At 40.2% G+C, this 15,133-nt stretch overlaps 1 protein-coding gene across 5 annotated transcripts in view; it reads left to right on the top strand.

Moving 5' to 3' along the window:
* Positions 1–15,133, top strand: part of UBR4 (ubiquitin protein ligase E3 component n-recognin 4) — a 77,684-nt gene that overhangs the window by 34,992 nt on the left and 27,559 nt on the right. For 2 of the 5 annotated variants that reach the window (XM_068658603.1, XM_068658599.1), the window contains 23 exons: positions 137–271; positions 926–1,100; positions 1,330–1,467; positions 1,918–2,039; positions 2,400–2,511; positions 3,038–3,168; positions 3,307–3,484; positions 3,674–3,778; positions 4,307–4,444; positions 5,154–5,322; positions 5,920–6,016; positions 6,452–6,559; positions 7,031–7,147; positions 8,304–8,513; positions 9,260–9,409; positions 10,167–10,394; positions 10,507–10,585; positions 11,059–11,301; positions 12,244–12,412; positions 13,031–13,175; positions 13,845–13,930; positions 14,426–14,513; positions 14,636–14,829. In XM_068658603.1, the coding sequence (XP_068514704.1) occupies positions 137–271; positions 926–1,100; positions 1,330–1,467; positions 1,918–2,039; positions 2,400–2,511; positions 3,038–3,168; positions 3,307–3,484; positions 3,674–3,778; positions 4,307–4,444; positions 5,154–5,322; positions 5,920–6,016; positions 6,452–6,559; positions 7,031–7,147; positions 8,304–8,513; positions 9,260–9,409; positions 10,167–10,394; positions 10,507–10,585; positions 11,059–11,301; positions 12,244–12,412; positions 13,031–13,175; positions 13,845–13,930; positions 14,426–14,513; positions 14,636–14,829 (3,317 nt within the window). Of the gene's footprint in view, positions 1–136; positions 272–925; positions 1,101–1,329; positions 1,468–1,917; positions 2,040–2,399; positions 2,512–3,037; positions 3,169–3,306; positions 3,485–3,673; positions 3,779–4,288; positions 4,445–5,153; positions 5,323–5,919; positions 6,017–6,451; positions 6,560–7,030; positions 7,148–8,303; positions 8,514–9,259; positions 9,410–10,166; positions 10,395–10,506; positions 10,586–11,058; positions 11,302–12,243; positions 12,413–13,030; positions 13,176–13,844; positions 13,931–14,425; positions 14,514–14,635; positions 14,830–15,133 lie in introns of all 5 variants that reach the window. The other 3 variants (XM_068658601.1, XM_068658598.1, XM_068658600.1) reach the window with 2 other exon arrangements.

Raw genomic sequence — 15,133 nt, 5'->3', positions numbered from 1 at the left:
ACTGTATTGCAAGAAGGTAGAAACTTGCATGCTCAGTGCAAGGAGGGGAGGTAGCCTGCAGAGAAATGGGACTCATGCATCACCTTAATGGTTAGTGAACTGAAGAATGTTTTTTTTTGTCTGTTCTTGGGAACAGGAGAAGAATAAGGTGGCTGCTCAGGAACTGGCTACTATGCTCCTGTCCATGCCAGCTCCTTCCAGCGTCCAGCAGCAAACCAAGAGTCTCTTGGCTAGCTTGCACACCAGTCGCTCAGCATACCATAACCACAAGGTAAAATGGTGCAAAGATTTCAGCAACTACAGTAACTTGCTAGTTCATGTTTGAGGTGCAGCCTGCCCATAGAAAGCACTTTTTCCATGCAGTGTAAAGCTGCTGGCTAACTTTCCTTTAGCTCCTGCTGCCTGCCTTACTGGTACAGTGTTTCATTGAAGTTTCACTAGCTGAAATGCTTTTTGAAGATTTTGTTGGGGAATAATGGCAATCAATCCAGAGGAATCAGGATCTTGAAACACAAGCTTGTTTGTAAACTGTGTCAGTAGTTCTGATTTCTGTTTGCACGTGCATCTGACTTAGGGTGATAGGAGTATACTAGGGTAAGAAGTGGTTGGACTGTGCTAATATAATTGCAGTAAATGCATAGATGCCTGCAGGTAGGCATTCCTAACGATTTGAATGGTTATGTTTATACATTGGTCATCCTGTCTGCATTTAAGCCAGAGGGAAAGAAAAATGAAAATGAATTCTCCAGACAGATTTTTTTGTTGTTGTTACTGGGTGACTTTTTAATATTGTTCTGTATAGATGACACTGGCAAAGAGAATTAAAGCAGATGTCTCCATGAGCTATCCTGCGGGTGTATTTCAGCTGTTTTGCTGTTCTGCAGTCTGTTGTTTTTCTTTGCCTATGTTATCTTCTACTTTACAGGATCAAGCGTTGCTAAGTAAAGCCATTCAGTATTTGAGTTCCTCAACTAAGGAAGGAAAGGACCTTGATCCTGAAGTGTTTCAGAGGTTGGTCATCACTGCTCGATCCATTGCTATTATGAGACCCAACAATCTGGTCCATTATACGGAGTCAAAGCTGCCACAGTTGGAAACAGGTAGACAAGTCTGGATTTTTCTTGAGCTTTCTCTTGTGGTGCCTGAAAATGTGTTGTGGTATTTGGTTCAGTGTGAGAGTCATATTTGAAATATGATACGTCTGAGATGGTCCTTGTAATGGACATCAGACTCTCTTAACAAAAGCCTTTTTCAAATAAACTTGGTGTTTCCCTGCATATGAAGGCTTTGCTCTGCACAAGTATGACAGCTGTTCTTTGATCTGTACAGAGAGTGAAGAAGGGCAAGAGGCCCAGAAACATGCTGAAGGAGAAGGCTGCACGTTTATTACCCAGTTGGTCAACCATTTCTGGAAGCTACATGCATCGAAACCCAAAAATGCATTCCTCGCCCCTGCCTGCTTGCCAGGTATGCTAGCTCTTTGTTTGCTATAGTCAAGGTTGTGTGTTTTAAGGAAGCCTATTTTGAGCTTGTAAACAGAAATTATTTGTTTCAAACTAGACTTAAGTTGTTAATGATGCCATGCATGCTTTATAAGGTATATCTCTGAATTCTGCTCTAAAACTTTTCTTCAAAAATAGGTGTATATACTAGTAAAAAGAGGCTGATGATTGATTTATTTATGGTTGGCATTAGGGGATATTCAGTGGTGCTGGTATAAGGCACATGCAGTATTCCATGCAGTATTCCATGTTCTATACAAGTTTGGTGTTCAAGCTCATTTTGGACTGAAGCTTCAATATTTTTGTGGCACTAGCATTGTGCTTTGATAAATAAAAGATGCTTCCTGCAGTGTCTTGATCTATGTGCTGAAATGGAAAGGTAGTTGATTGCAGCCCTACTTTTATTCCTCCTTAGGTCTGACTCATGTTGAGGCCACGGTCAATGCCTTGGTGGATATTATCCATGGATACTGCACATGTGAACTGGATTGTATCCATACAGCATCCAAGATCTACATGCAGATGTTACTTTGCCCAGTATGTAACCTTGCTATGCTCTGTATCAACCCATAACACAAATAACGTGCCAAGTAAAATACGTGTAAAATGATGAGGCAATAAAAATAGAAGCTTGCAGCCAAAAACATACAACAAGAGATAGATGAAGGAGATATGCATCTCTCCTTGTATTTTAATAATGTTTGTCATGCATTAACGTGTAATAATAAGTGCTGCTTTATGGCTTTTGGGAGAAAAAGGGAATTTAGAAGGTAGGCAATGACATACGCCGTATGTGAATCGTGACCAATCAGAAGTGTATTTTTGCCTGTCTTTCTAAATACAGTAAATAAGAACTTAAAGCTTAAGAAGTTTAATGATTACCTATTAACCCTCTAGGACCCTGCAGTGAGCTTTTCTTGCAAACAAGCTTTGATCAGAGTACTGAGACCAAGGAACAAACGGAGACATGTCACCTTGCCATCTTCCCCTCGCAGTAATACTCCCATGGGTATGAAAAAATCCATTCATCTTTGTCTTTAAATGAACATGACCTGCTTCATTTGTCAGAAAAGACCCCAAAAAGTAGCTTTTTTAATGGGACAAAAGTAGCCTTTCTTCATTCTTCTCCTTTCTTCCCTCTATCTTGCCTCCCTACAAAACTTTTTTTTTTTTCTTCTAATACTCACCTTGTCTTTGATATTCTAGAATTCAAAGGAGAGGTCTCTCTGAGATACTCTGATTTCAGTGACAGCAAAGCTTGAGTATTTTATTGAAACTGTAGCAATACAGTAATACATGCATATTTTCAAGCCTTTACATTATCGGTAACAAAAATATGTGTGGACAAAGATTAGGGTATCAAATCTGCATTCAAGAGATACTTTTTAGTATTGATATGAATTGTAGCTGTCATGGAATCTATTGGTAACTGTGAGTAAACAGTGGACGGGTTGTTATTTTTTCTCAGCACTGATTACCTTGTTTATGATATGTAAGGAAAGAGTGCATTTGTGAATTAATCCTTTTTAACTCAGGAGATAAAGATGATGATGATGACGACGATGCAGAAGACAAGCTGCAGAGCTCTGGGATAGCAAATGGTGAACATATCCGACAAGAAAGCCAGGAGCAAAATGAAGTTGATCATGGGGACTTTGAGATGGTGGTAAGTCTAGAGTACTTCTCTTTGGAGCCTTTAAAGTCTGCTAGGTACTTGGGTTTAATTTGGTTACAATTAATCAATCCTTAGTGTTCCATTAGCTGGTGGTGGTTTGGCAAAAGCTCTTGTGTTTCTTCTCCACAGTCTGAATCAATGGTTCTGGAGACTTCTGAAAATGTGAATAATGGGAACCCTTCTCCCCTGGAGGCTCTTCTGGCTGGAGCAGAGGGATTCCCACCCATGCTGGATATTCCTCCAGATGCAGATGATGAAACAATGGTGGAATTGGCTATTGCCCTGAGCCTGCAACAAGATCAGCAAGGTAAGTTGTAAGCATTTATTGGTAGTCAGAAAGGTGAACAGAATATGGGGAAACTGGGAAAGAAGCAGAGCAGAAACTGTTGATGTGACCACCAACAAATCAAAGGTAGTAGAACTATGAAATATAAATGTAAGGCCAGAGTTAATGTGGTTTGTTTGTGGGAAGATACTCATTGTTTTCTTCTTGCAGGGAGTAGCAGTAGTGCACTTGGACTTCAGAGTTTAGGACTGTCTGGCCAAGCACCAAGCTCTTCATCTCTTGATGCCGGAACGCTCTCAGATACAACAGCATCAGGTAACTGTTCACTGCAAGGAATACATATATATAAATAAATAAACTTATATATAAGTTTAACCTAAATAATGATTTAAAATTCGTTTGTAAATAAGATTCTGAAGAATCAGTTATTACCATTGGCTTCATGTATCTTTAATAGTGTATTTATGACCTTTTTCTTGCTTTGAAAGACTTTCATTATGGAGTTCAGAGGAATTTATTTCCTCCTCTTAAAATAAAACAGACAAAGGAAATTGTAGTTGGTATTTCCTTTGCATTTATAAACAACCAGCCATTGCCATTCAAGTAAATTAGATATTTGTCAATTTGACAATAAGGTTTCCTTCTCAGGTATTTCCCCTCCACTGCTCTTAGCAGTCGTAAGTGTACTGATGAACACTCCACATTCTTTTTTGATTTGTAGTTGAAAATTGACACAAAATGAAAAGATAAATCTTTGTGGCTTTTCTTTCTTTCATATACAATTCTTTTGGAGTTATATTAAGACAGTGTTTTTACTTGTAACAGCTCTCTTTATTCTCTTAGCTCCAGCATCTGATGATGAAGGCAGCACAGCTGCAACAGATGGCTCAACTCTTAGGACTTCACCTGCTGACCATGGTGGGAGTGTGGGCTCTGAGAGCGGTGGCAGTGCGGTGGACTCAGTGGCTGGTGAGCACAGTGGTGAGTATCTCTTGCTGGGTTCTTGTCTGTATATCTGATTTCTACGGTAAAAGGACTTTACCAGCATTAAGTGGGGTGGATAATCCCTGGAAAAGAAGAAATCTGTTCTAAATAGGTGATGCCATGCATTGTTTTGCAATTACCACCAATGTACCCTACAGAAAGGATATTTGCTCACTTTCATAGTTCTCTAGAAGTGTGGGATAGTACTTTTTGCTGGCCTGTAATAAATAACAGTGCAGTAGCCTAGAGCAAGAATAAAATAATTAACTATACTGCAGCATAAATTGGGATGGGATAGAAGTAATTTTCTGCTTTTTGCTTGGGACTGACACCTACGTAAAGCTGAGTAAAACAGAATTAATGTATTTAAGGGCTGCCAGTAATCCGACTTCTATCAAAAACAACGTCCACACTGCCTGTCCTGTATAGAACACTTTTCTTCTGACTCAGTTTAAATTTATTGCTGTACAATCAACTCGATTTGTGCCACAAAGATTTGAGTCAAAAATAGTGCTGGGGGTGTTATATTGCACTGGTGGAAAGATGCTCTTTAAAATTTTGAAGGTAACCACGAACATAATCTCTTTAGAACCATAATTCCAAAGGGTAGTGCAACTTCATTGGTCGCTAGGAAGAAGGCAAGATGCATGTGCACTTATGCTGATACTGTATTTCCCTTTCTTCTTTTTCTTCGTTTCTTTTTCAGTGTCTGGCCGTAGTAGTGCTTATGGGGACACAACAGCTGAAGGCCACCCTGCTGGACCAGGTAGTGTCAGCTCGAGCACAGGTGCTATCAGCACTACCACAGGCCAACAAGAAGGAGATGGTTCAGAAGGGGAAGGGGAGGCAGAGGGAGACGTCCACACCAGCAACAGGCAAGAGGCTTTGTTTTCATTTTCAAAAACCACACATCTGTTGTGCAGGGTCATTGTTTGTAGAGGAGTGGACTGTAGGTCCTGAAGTTCATGGAATGGGATTTGTAACTTTGGACAGTAAAAATCAAAAGCCAATCTTGTGTCTGAAACAGAATAGAGCAAACTGTTGTTGCAAAGTGCCTCCCTTTGTATGCATTCACCATGTAACATTACACTTACGTGTAATGTGTCCCACAAAACTGCTGCTTTTACAAAGTGATTAAAAAATTGATATGAGCCTATTAAACAGAAGAATCACTAAAATCTAACTCTGGGAAGCTTGTGAAATTCAGTGTTCAGGGGAAAAAAGCATGTACGTCATGCTAGGCAGTCTGGTTCTGCAGAAAAAGACTGTGTCCATTGCCTGAGTTGCTCTGCATCTTTCATACTGCTTAAGTGTAAAGTCTGAGGGAGTCTGTCTCTGTTGGTGTTAATGTGATCAATTTAAGATTTCATGATTCTCGGAGTGTCTGTGGTAAATTGCAGTGCTCTGGTGATAATCCTCTTGGGGCTAAAATTTTTTGCAATATGTCTGATTCCTGCCTTCTGACTTCGTAGGCTGCACATGGTCCGACTGATGTTGCTGGAGAGGCTGCTGCAAAACTTACCTCAGCTCAGGAGTGTTGGAGGAGTCCGGGCCATTCCTTACATGCAGGTAACTGAGGAGGGCTTAGGAGTTGAGCCTTAATCAAATAGTTGATCACTGCTACTACTCTCAGGTTTTTGTTTCCACATGCTTTTCCCTCTATCTTTCCTTCGCAGTCACAGTGTGTGAGTCCCTCTCTAAAGTGTTCAATCTGTTGCACAGCATTCCTTACCCAAAGAGTTTTGCTATGCATATACCCTTTCTCAGTGTGGTGTTACTTTAACTGATGAGCCTAAGGGATAAAATCCTTGATCCCCTATATATTTGTGTCTTTCACATTTGTACTGAAAATTCACACTAGGGAGTGGTGTTGCAGGCAGAATTTGGGAAAGAACATAAATTAATCAAGATAAAACCTGTGCAGAGGTTTTGTGAAAGATAGTCTGTGTCTATCTTGAAAACATGGAAGCTGTCTTCTGTTAATTCTCTCACTTCTATTTCCAGGTTATTCTGATGCTCACTACAGACCTAGATGGAGATGATGAGAAAGATAAGGGAGCTTTAGATAACCTTCTCTCCCAGCTGATAGCAGAACTGTGCATGGACAAAAAGGCAAGTTGTAGTATGAGCACACAATCTTCTAGATTCTTCTGGCTCCTAGACAAGGTTTCTTCCCATGGAGGAATTAGATGCATTGGAGTCATAGAAACATAGTTGCTGAATGGATATGCTCAGGCATTTTATTTCTGTTAGTTCATTTCATGTAACATAGAAAAAACCTCATCTGTGCCTGGTTCCAGCATTAGCAAGTGAGCATAGAAACTTGCTTGCCTTGAATTAAACTCTTAAAACAGTCTTGATTGATCAGTGATGTACAGTTGACATGTATACATTTCCATTTCTGTAACTCTTTTCTCGCACCCAGGCCACTGTCTAGTCTTAGAGTTGAGGAATATGGGTTGCTTTTTTAGTATTACTGTTTGAGCTTAAATTAGAAATGCTTTGTGAAGATCAGAGCACTGAAATTCAGGTGCTTAGGACATGATGCTCAGCTCTGTAAGTAAACAAGCTCTCTCTTTGCAGGATGTGTCTAAGAAAAATGAACGTTCTCCTGTGAATGAAGTACACTTGGTGGTAATGAGGCTGCTTAGTGTGTTCATGTCCAGAACTAAGTCAGGATCCAAGTCTTCCATTTGTGAGGTATATTTTTCAAAATGCTTTTTCAGGAGTGTGATGTGGCTGGGGAGTTTTTCTTCAGCAAAGATGTTATAAAAGCTGTTACGTAAAATAGCTAGTGTAAAACTGAAAAATGGTTAAAAGTGCTTTGGACAAAGTTGTGATGGGTCTGTAATGTTTCTTGACTTATAGATAAAGATCTTTGCTGTAACTCAGATGGAGGAAACCAACACGGGATGTCCGAATTTGTTTTATATGCAGTCTGTTCTGTGCTAAGGGCAGAACATTAGTGATGTTATTTAAAATGCTCTGGTAGATTTTGTGTTGCATCTTATTGGTGCTGAAGGGGTTAAAAGGATTTGTAATGTGATTATTGGGAAGCAATATGCTGCTGTGTCAACGTAAAAGTCGCTAAGAGGATTCCTTAGATATTTGTTGCTAAAAGGTACAGTAATAAGGCATAAAAAGCAGTATGTGTGGTGGGAAGGAGATTAATAAAAAAGCATAGAGGTTAAAAAATTTAGTCTGAACTGCATCAAATTTTAATGAGCTTATGAGCTGTGGGGTTTGTTTGGATTTACAGGGCTGCTTTAATAGTTTTATTTACAGTAGCTTTTTCTCCAGCCTTTGTTATTCACTTGAGCTTCCCACAGAAATCAAAGCTCATCGTCTTGCAGAATGCAGGTGGAGCAATACCTGGGTGGAGCAGAGCCTCTGAGCAGCATATGCATCAGGGACTCTTTCTCTACCAGAATTCACCCTCAGCTGGCCAAATCCCAGATAAACAAATAGAAATCCCAACTTAAAAAAAAATAAAAATAAAAAAGGGAAAAAAAGCCCTACTCGTCTAATCCATAGCTCAGTGGCCTCTGGCACATGTGTCGAGGGGAGATTAGACTTAAGAGGAGATTTTATTTGTTTTCCTTTACTAAGCGCTTGTTCAAAAGAGTCTCTGTAAATGTTTGAGTTTCTTTTCATAAACATGAAAAAAAAAACAAAATCCAAAAAAAAACAACCTCAAACAAACCGCAAACTTAAAAGCTGCCTGTAAAGTTTCATTAAAAAAAAAATACTCTTATCCATACGGTCAGCAAATGCCATCTGATTGTCACAGCTTCCCTTGCTCTTCTGACATGGTGGTTCTCAGGTGCTCTAGTAATCCATTTTCTCTTTGTTTCAGTCTTCCTCCCTCATCTCTAGTGCCACTGCTGCTGCATTGTTGAGCTCTGGTGCTGTTGACTACTGCCTGCACGTGCTGAAGTCTTTGCTAGAGTACTGGAAAAGCCAGCAGAATGACGAGGAGCCAGTAGCCACTAGCCAGCTCCTGAAACCTCACACTACTTCTTCTCCACCTGATATGAGCCCTTTCTTCCTCCGTCAGTATGTGAAGGTGAGTTGTGCCCTATGCAATTAGTGTTATGTGACCTGCATTAAAGGACTGCTGCACAGAAGCAAGTAAAAGCATCTTTGCAGAAGGGGTTGCTGCTCAGTTGTGCAATTAAAATCTGTTCCCTTAGTGTGTAAAGAAAATTATAACAGCTCTGAGTTCTCTAGCAGAGCAGCCCAGCTCGCTATCTCTTGCTGCCTGGATAAATGAGGCAGTTCTGTGGAGCTGCTGTCATTCTTTCTGGTTCAGGTGTTAATCTTCCTGAGGGGAAGCTACTCCATCATGCGACTGTTTATGCTTGGCAGGCAGAATTTCTGAACCACCACTATTCATTGTGGCAAGGAAGCCTAGCAGTTGATAGGGATTTCTGCACTAAACCCCAGACTTGTTCAAGCACCATGGTGCCTTTATTCCACTAGAGGTGGGGGGAGGAGGGTTGATACACGTACAGATACAGGGAAAAAAGTCCAGTTAAATCTAAGTATGTCTCCTAAGTTGAAAGCTCATATATTAAAATGCCTTAGGGCTACAGAATAATTTACTGAGTCCTCATAGTTGCCTTCTAGGTAAAGTCCTTGTGCAGATTTGTCAGCTTATTTTTGTTTATCAGTTGGGAGTGTTTATTCTGGTTGCAAAGGTACAGAAGAGTTTTTGTTTTGGAAAATAAACAAACACACCCCGTAGCTTGTCATGACAGCACAGTGGGAGTTCTCAGTGCCAGGGCCTGACTTGATTTCTCTCACTTTTAGGGTCATGCTGCAGATGTTTTTGAGGCCTACACTCAGCTTCTGACAGAGATGGTACTGCGGCTTCCCTATCAGATCAAGAAGATTGCAGACACAAACTCCCGCATCCCACCTCCCATCTTTGATCATTCTTGGTTCTACTTTTTGTCTGAGGTGAGAACGTGAAACACCTGCAGGTTTTAAGCAGAAAATTCCACTAATGTTACCGTACTTGGGAGAGATGAGGAATATCATAGAATCAATCTCTGATTCACATCTGATTTTCCTCCCTCTTGAAAGAAGGTGAACAACTGGGTTTGTTTTTTTCCTGTTGAACAGGTAGCTAAGCATAAAGCATATGTGGAAAATAAGATTGCTCTTGCTCCTTGTAACTCAGTGTTTGCTGCCTTAATACAAAATCTCTGAGATGGTACAATGTAATGTCATGCTTTGCTGTTGGTATTTAACTTAGTCCTTAAACAAGGAAATAATAAGATGTTTGAAGTTTAACTTAATCCTTAAGCAAGGAAATAATAAGATGTTTGAAGTATATATTTTCAGTTGTATTGTTTAATTTTATAGCTCCATACTAGAAATAACAAATTATCTTACATTTGCACAAGTTTGTGGAAGAATTTCTTAATTAAGCTTGACTAGTTTTTTATTTGAGGTCACGTTTTATGTTTATAGATGACAAAGAATAGTTTCCAGAAGCAGTTTCACAATCACACTGCTCAGGATGCTGCACTATTGCTGTGCAGTGTTTCTTCTGCCTATGACTTGCTTTTATGGGTGACTTTACCTTAAAGTTGACTGATTCGTTAATGCATCTCCAGTATCTTAGTTTTTTGCAAGAAAACATGTTTTTGTTGGTGCAGGTTGCCTACTCGTGAGTTCACAGTGCTGATGTTGTAGGCTTTTCTTTGTTTAGTACCTGATGATCCAGCAGACTCCCTTCGTGCGCCGCCAAGTCCGCAAGCTTTTGCTCTTTATCTGTGGATCAAAGGATAAATACCGCCAGCTCCGAGACCTCCACACTTTGGACTCCCATGTTCGTGGAATCAAAAAGCTCCTAGAAGAGCAAGGCATTTTCCTTCGTGCCAGCGTGGTCACAGCAAGTTCAGGCTCTGCACTGCAGTATGATACATTGATCAGCTTGGTAAGGAAAAATGTGCAACTGTACTCGGAAGAAGTGTATGTTGCACTTATGTAAGATGTCAGTAGTTAAAATACTGGTGTGGTATTTAATCCTGTCTCATTGTGCCTTTCAGATGGAACATCTTAAGGCTTGTGCAGAGATTGCTACACAGCGAACAGTGAACTGGCAGAAATTCTGCATTAAAGATGACTGTGAGTTCTTTCTCTGAGAGAGGAGAGGGTATACATTACATGCCTTGGTTTGAATCAGGACTTCTTGGGTGGGGAGGCTCAACGGACAAAAAGAGAGGGACACAACTGAGTTTTGGGTAGGACTGAACCATTTCCATTACTAATTGTCACAGTGGTCTAATTGCATGTCTTCCTACCTAAAAAACGCAGTATGGTTTAATGGATAACTTACTAGAACATGAATTATGAGATCTGCCTTCTCTTTTTTTTGTGCTGCTGTTTTTCCAGCATGTAAATTGGGACGAAACACTTTGCCTTGTTGTACCCAAATGTTATGCTTCTTTAGTGTAGGGATTGGAATGTTCTGTAAGTCTGTGGGATGGTCCTTGTCATGATCAAAGGTGTTTTTTGTTGGTGGTGGTTTGGTTTGATTGTTTGGTGTGGGTTTTTCTGCTTTTAATTCAGGCAACAAAATTTTTCTCTTTTCTCTGCAGCGGTTCTCTATTTCCTCCTTCAAGTCAGCTTCCTGGTAGATGAAGGAGTGTCACCAGTTCTCCTGCAGCTGCTGTCTTGTGCTCTGTGTGGCAGTAAAGTACTGTCCATGGCTTCATCCTCCGGATCATCAAGCACCTCTTCCACCTCTGCTCCTGCAGCATCAGGCTCTGGGCAGACATCCACACAGAGCAAATCCTCCACGAAAAAGAGCAAGAAGGAAGAAAAGGAAAAGGAGCGAGAGGGTGAGCTGCAGCTGTGCCCTGTTCTGTGGTTCTTTCAGGGATGAAGTTTGCTCCTCTTAGCTTTTTGTACTTCTGTTTAGAAAGAACTGCTTGTTTCTCATTGTGATAAATAGTACTGTTGTGAAGGAGGCATGGATCTTGGCAAGGGCACTTGCAAACTTTAGCTACATCTAGGAGAGTGGTTTTACTGTGTGTAGTAAAGGGGTCAAAGAAGAAGTAGTATGCCGTAAGAGTTGGGACTGAAATTAAGTGTTGGGTATACCCCAAACCCACTATGAGTATTTATTAACTTGAGTGGGCTTTAAATTGTCTAATGGAAGTTGCCTGTACCAGTGACCAAGTAGCTTCCACCTAAATTGCTTGTACTGGGTTGTAGGAGATTGAAATGCTCATGGAAATTAAACACTGTTGATGCACACCTAATTAGCTCTGCTCTTCAATGGTTATGTTCAGACTTGTTTCCTCTGTCTGACTTGTAAGCTATGTTGGAGCCAAGGCTGCTTCTTAATGGATGTCCAAAGTCTTGGGAAAGTAATTAAGCTTTCCTGTAAAAGTCATGGGCATAAATTCCCTCCTGGCTTTTCTTCAGGAAACTATTTTGGCTTTCTCTGACAGACGATTCTTTGTGAGTGTTTTCACTGCCCTATTATTTCTGCTTCTCTTTTTTATCAGGATGTGTAGTACATTTCTCACATCCTTACTGGCAAGTATTCTGGGAGTTTTCTTTTGTATTAGTCAGAAGCTTTAGCTTATATTTAAAAAAATAATCATAAAAAAGAGGAATATTGAACTTGCTTGTTGACTTAACCACAGTCATTTGCCTCCATTATCTGTATGATCCATTATTCTTTATGATCTATAGAATAGGAAACTGGCTAGCCTGTGAGGTACTCCATTCATCTGCTTTCTTAAGTCTGTATCGTGCTACCCGGTGTCTCCTAGGTGAGAGTTCGGGCAGTCAGGAAGATCAGCTATGTACAGCTCTGGTGAACCAGCTGAACAAGTTTGCTGATAAGGAGACCCTCATTCAGTTCCTGCGTTGCTTCTTGCTGGAGTCCAACTCATCCTCTGTGAGATGGCAGGCCCACTGTCTCGCACTCCACATCTACAGGTGAGCTGGGAGGGAGCCTTTCTGAGCCAATTTCAACTCAGTTCTGGAAAGATGAAAAAGCTCTGTCCTCGTGGAAGAGTTAATGTTTGAGGCTCTGTCCTGAATGCTTCTGAGACTTGCAAATAATGACATCACCTTGAGTTGCTCACACTATTCTGCAGTTGTTGGGACTGGAGATTTAAGTTGTGAGTTGCACATTTCTGATCAACTTGAGTTATCATCTGCAACAAGCATTTTATTTCTGCCTTCAGCGTCTGGCTCCGGACATCTACAGGAGTAGGTGTTTGTGGGAGGGTGAATTTGTGAATCAAATACAGGCTTATGCAATTAGAAAGGTGGGAGTTATATATGCAAAGGCAGATAGCAGGATGCTGAACTACTTCAAGAGTCTATTGAGTTGCTGCAAGACCTCTGTTTTTATTTCAGAGAGTGCTGGAATACTGCTGTTGGCAAGAAGAGTTGAGATCTGATTCTGAACTCTCATGTATAGCAAGATAATAGTTACAATGTTTAGTGATCTGATGTATTTTCCATCCTCTATATAGTTATCTTGTCAATATAGCTGTTGTCAAAATAGCTATCTCAACAAGCCTAATTGATCTGTAATCTATCCAACAGGAACTCTAACAAGTCTCAGCAAGAATTACTGCTGGATCTCATGTGGTCAATCTGGCCAGAACTTCCAGCCTATGGAAGAAAGGCTGCCCAGTTTGTAGATCTCCTGGGATACTTCTCTCTGAAAACACAGCAGACTGAGAAAAAGGTACAGTGCCTTTCTGAAAAGGTACATCATCCAAGGCCCAGCCAGTTATGAATTTTGTTAGTACTTGTTTAAAAGGTGCCGCTGGGACAGATTTTCTGTCAAAACAGCTTCTGGTAGAAATGTTTTCATTCCCAAAATTTGAATGTTAAAAAAGGTAGACTCCCTAAAAAAAATTGGGGACTGGAGATTTTTTTTTATCTTGCTTTGTTGTGTTGTGGTTTTTATTTTTATTTTATTTAGAAGAAAACTTTTCCTTGGGAAATCTGCTGGTTCCAATTTATGGATTTTTTTTTTTCAGTTCTTAGAAATTTTGTAACCGTGACTTTTGAACAAAGGAAGTGCTGGGATTTCTTAGGGGACCAGTGGGCTGAGAACAAATAATTTAGATGCACTGATACTTGCATATGTATTTTTAAAGAGCTGGGAATACCCTAGGAATCTTGGCAGGCATTTGCAGTCATTGGCTTTGACAAATAGCACTGTTATTGTGGTAAAGGTCTAATTTTAGGATCTGTTACGTTTCTGGTTAATGACTTAACCACACAAATTCCTGTGGGTATAGTGCGTGCATCTTCTGGGGGACCTAGCATGCCATAAGATGAGTAATCTTTGTCTTTGTAGCAATTAAAAAAAATGCTGAGAAAACAGTATTTCCTAATTGTATTTCAGTTGAAGGAATACTCCCAAAAGGCTGTGGAGATCCTACGGACTCAAAACCACATTCTTACTAACCACCCTAACTCCAACATTTACAAGTGAGTTTCTTCTTTCTTTGATCAATTTCACTAAAGGAGCTTTGCAGCAGAGAAGCTGCAATCCACAGGGGAATACACAATTCTTCTAATGAAATTGTGGTGGAGGAAGGACCCCCGCTGAGATTATATACTTGCTTCAGCTGGTCTTGAGAGAATAGCAGGCTTTTTTCTGCCATTAAAAAAAAATGAATTGCATGTGTGATTGGCATTAGTTTTTTTTTTTCATTTTTTTTTTTTAAGGCAGTAGCTTTAGGATTTTTCTGCTCTTCTGTTTGGTAAACGTTATAAAATAGTAGGAACAGTTGGAGAATAATAGTTTTGCAGAATGATGTTTTGTGTTCTTGGTCATATCTTGACTGTTAATAATTTTACTGAAATGCTGCCTATGCTGACAATTATAGCTAAACTAAACTCTTCGGATTACCTGAATGGCTCATGCATAAAACAAAGTGAATACCGAAAGGCTGTAAGTTAGTTTTCTTCCCTTCATTCCAGCACGCTCTCTGGGCTGGTGGAATTTGATGGGTATTACCTGGAGAGTGATCCTTGCCTTGTCTGCAACAATCCAGAAGTGCCCTTCTGTGTAAGTACCTGTTGTTCTTACCCCCTTTCCAATTAATTATAGGGATCCCAACCTTTTACAGCAGCGTGATTTGCTGTTTGTGTATTGTTGGAATGTGATCATATTGGTTTTTGTCTTCTCAGTATATTAAGCTTTCCTCCATTAAAGTGGACACACGGTATACTACCACTCAGCAAGTGGTGAAGCTGATCGGCAGCCACACCATCAGCAAAGTGACAGCGAAGATAGGAGACTTAAAACGAACCAAAATGGTCCGAACCATCAACCTCTATTACAACAACAGGACAGTGCAAGCTATAGTGGAGCTGAAAAACAAGTATGTTCATCCATGTTTTTTGTGTGCAAGCCCCTTTATTTGATGTTACGATTTCTGGTGAGGTGAATAGGTTGGATTTGTATTGGCCATTCTGCATGGTTTGTTTCATCTTCCTGGCTCGTTTTAGGTAATATTCCTTCTTAGACTGTTACTTATCACTGTCTGTCCATGCTGAGTGGGATTGTTCTGAATCTCCTACAGGAATTTGTTGAAGAAAAGATCCAAATGTCACCTAGAGCTTGAAATATGCCTGTAAAATGTCTGTACACAAATTTTGTACAAGCTCTGTTTTAAGCACTTAATT

The sequence above is a fragment of the Anas acuta genome, chromosome 22, assembly GCF_963932015.1.
Source record: "Anas acuta chromosome 22, bAnaAcu1.1, whole genome shotgun sequence".
Taxonomy (NCBI): domain Eukaryota; kingdom Metazoa; phylum Chordata; class Aves; order Anseriformes; family Anatidae; genus Anas; species Anas acuta.
This window is presented reverse-complemented; position numbering and strand designations above follow the sequence as displayed.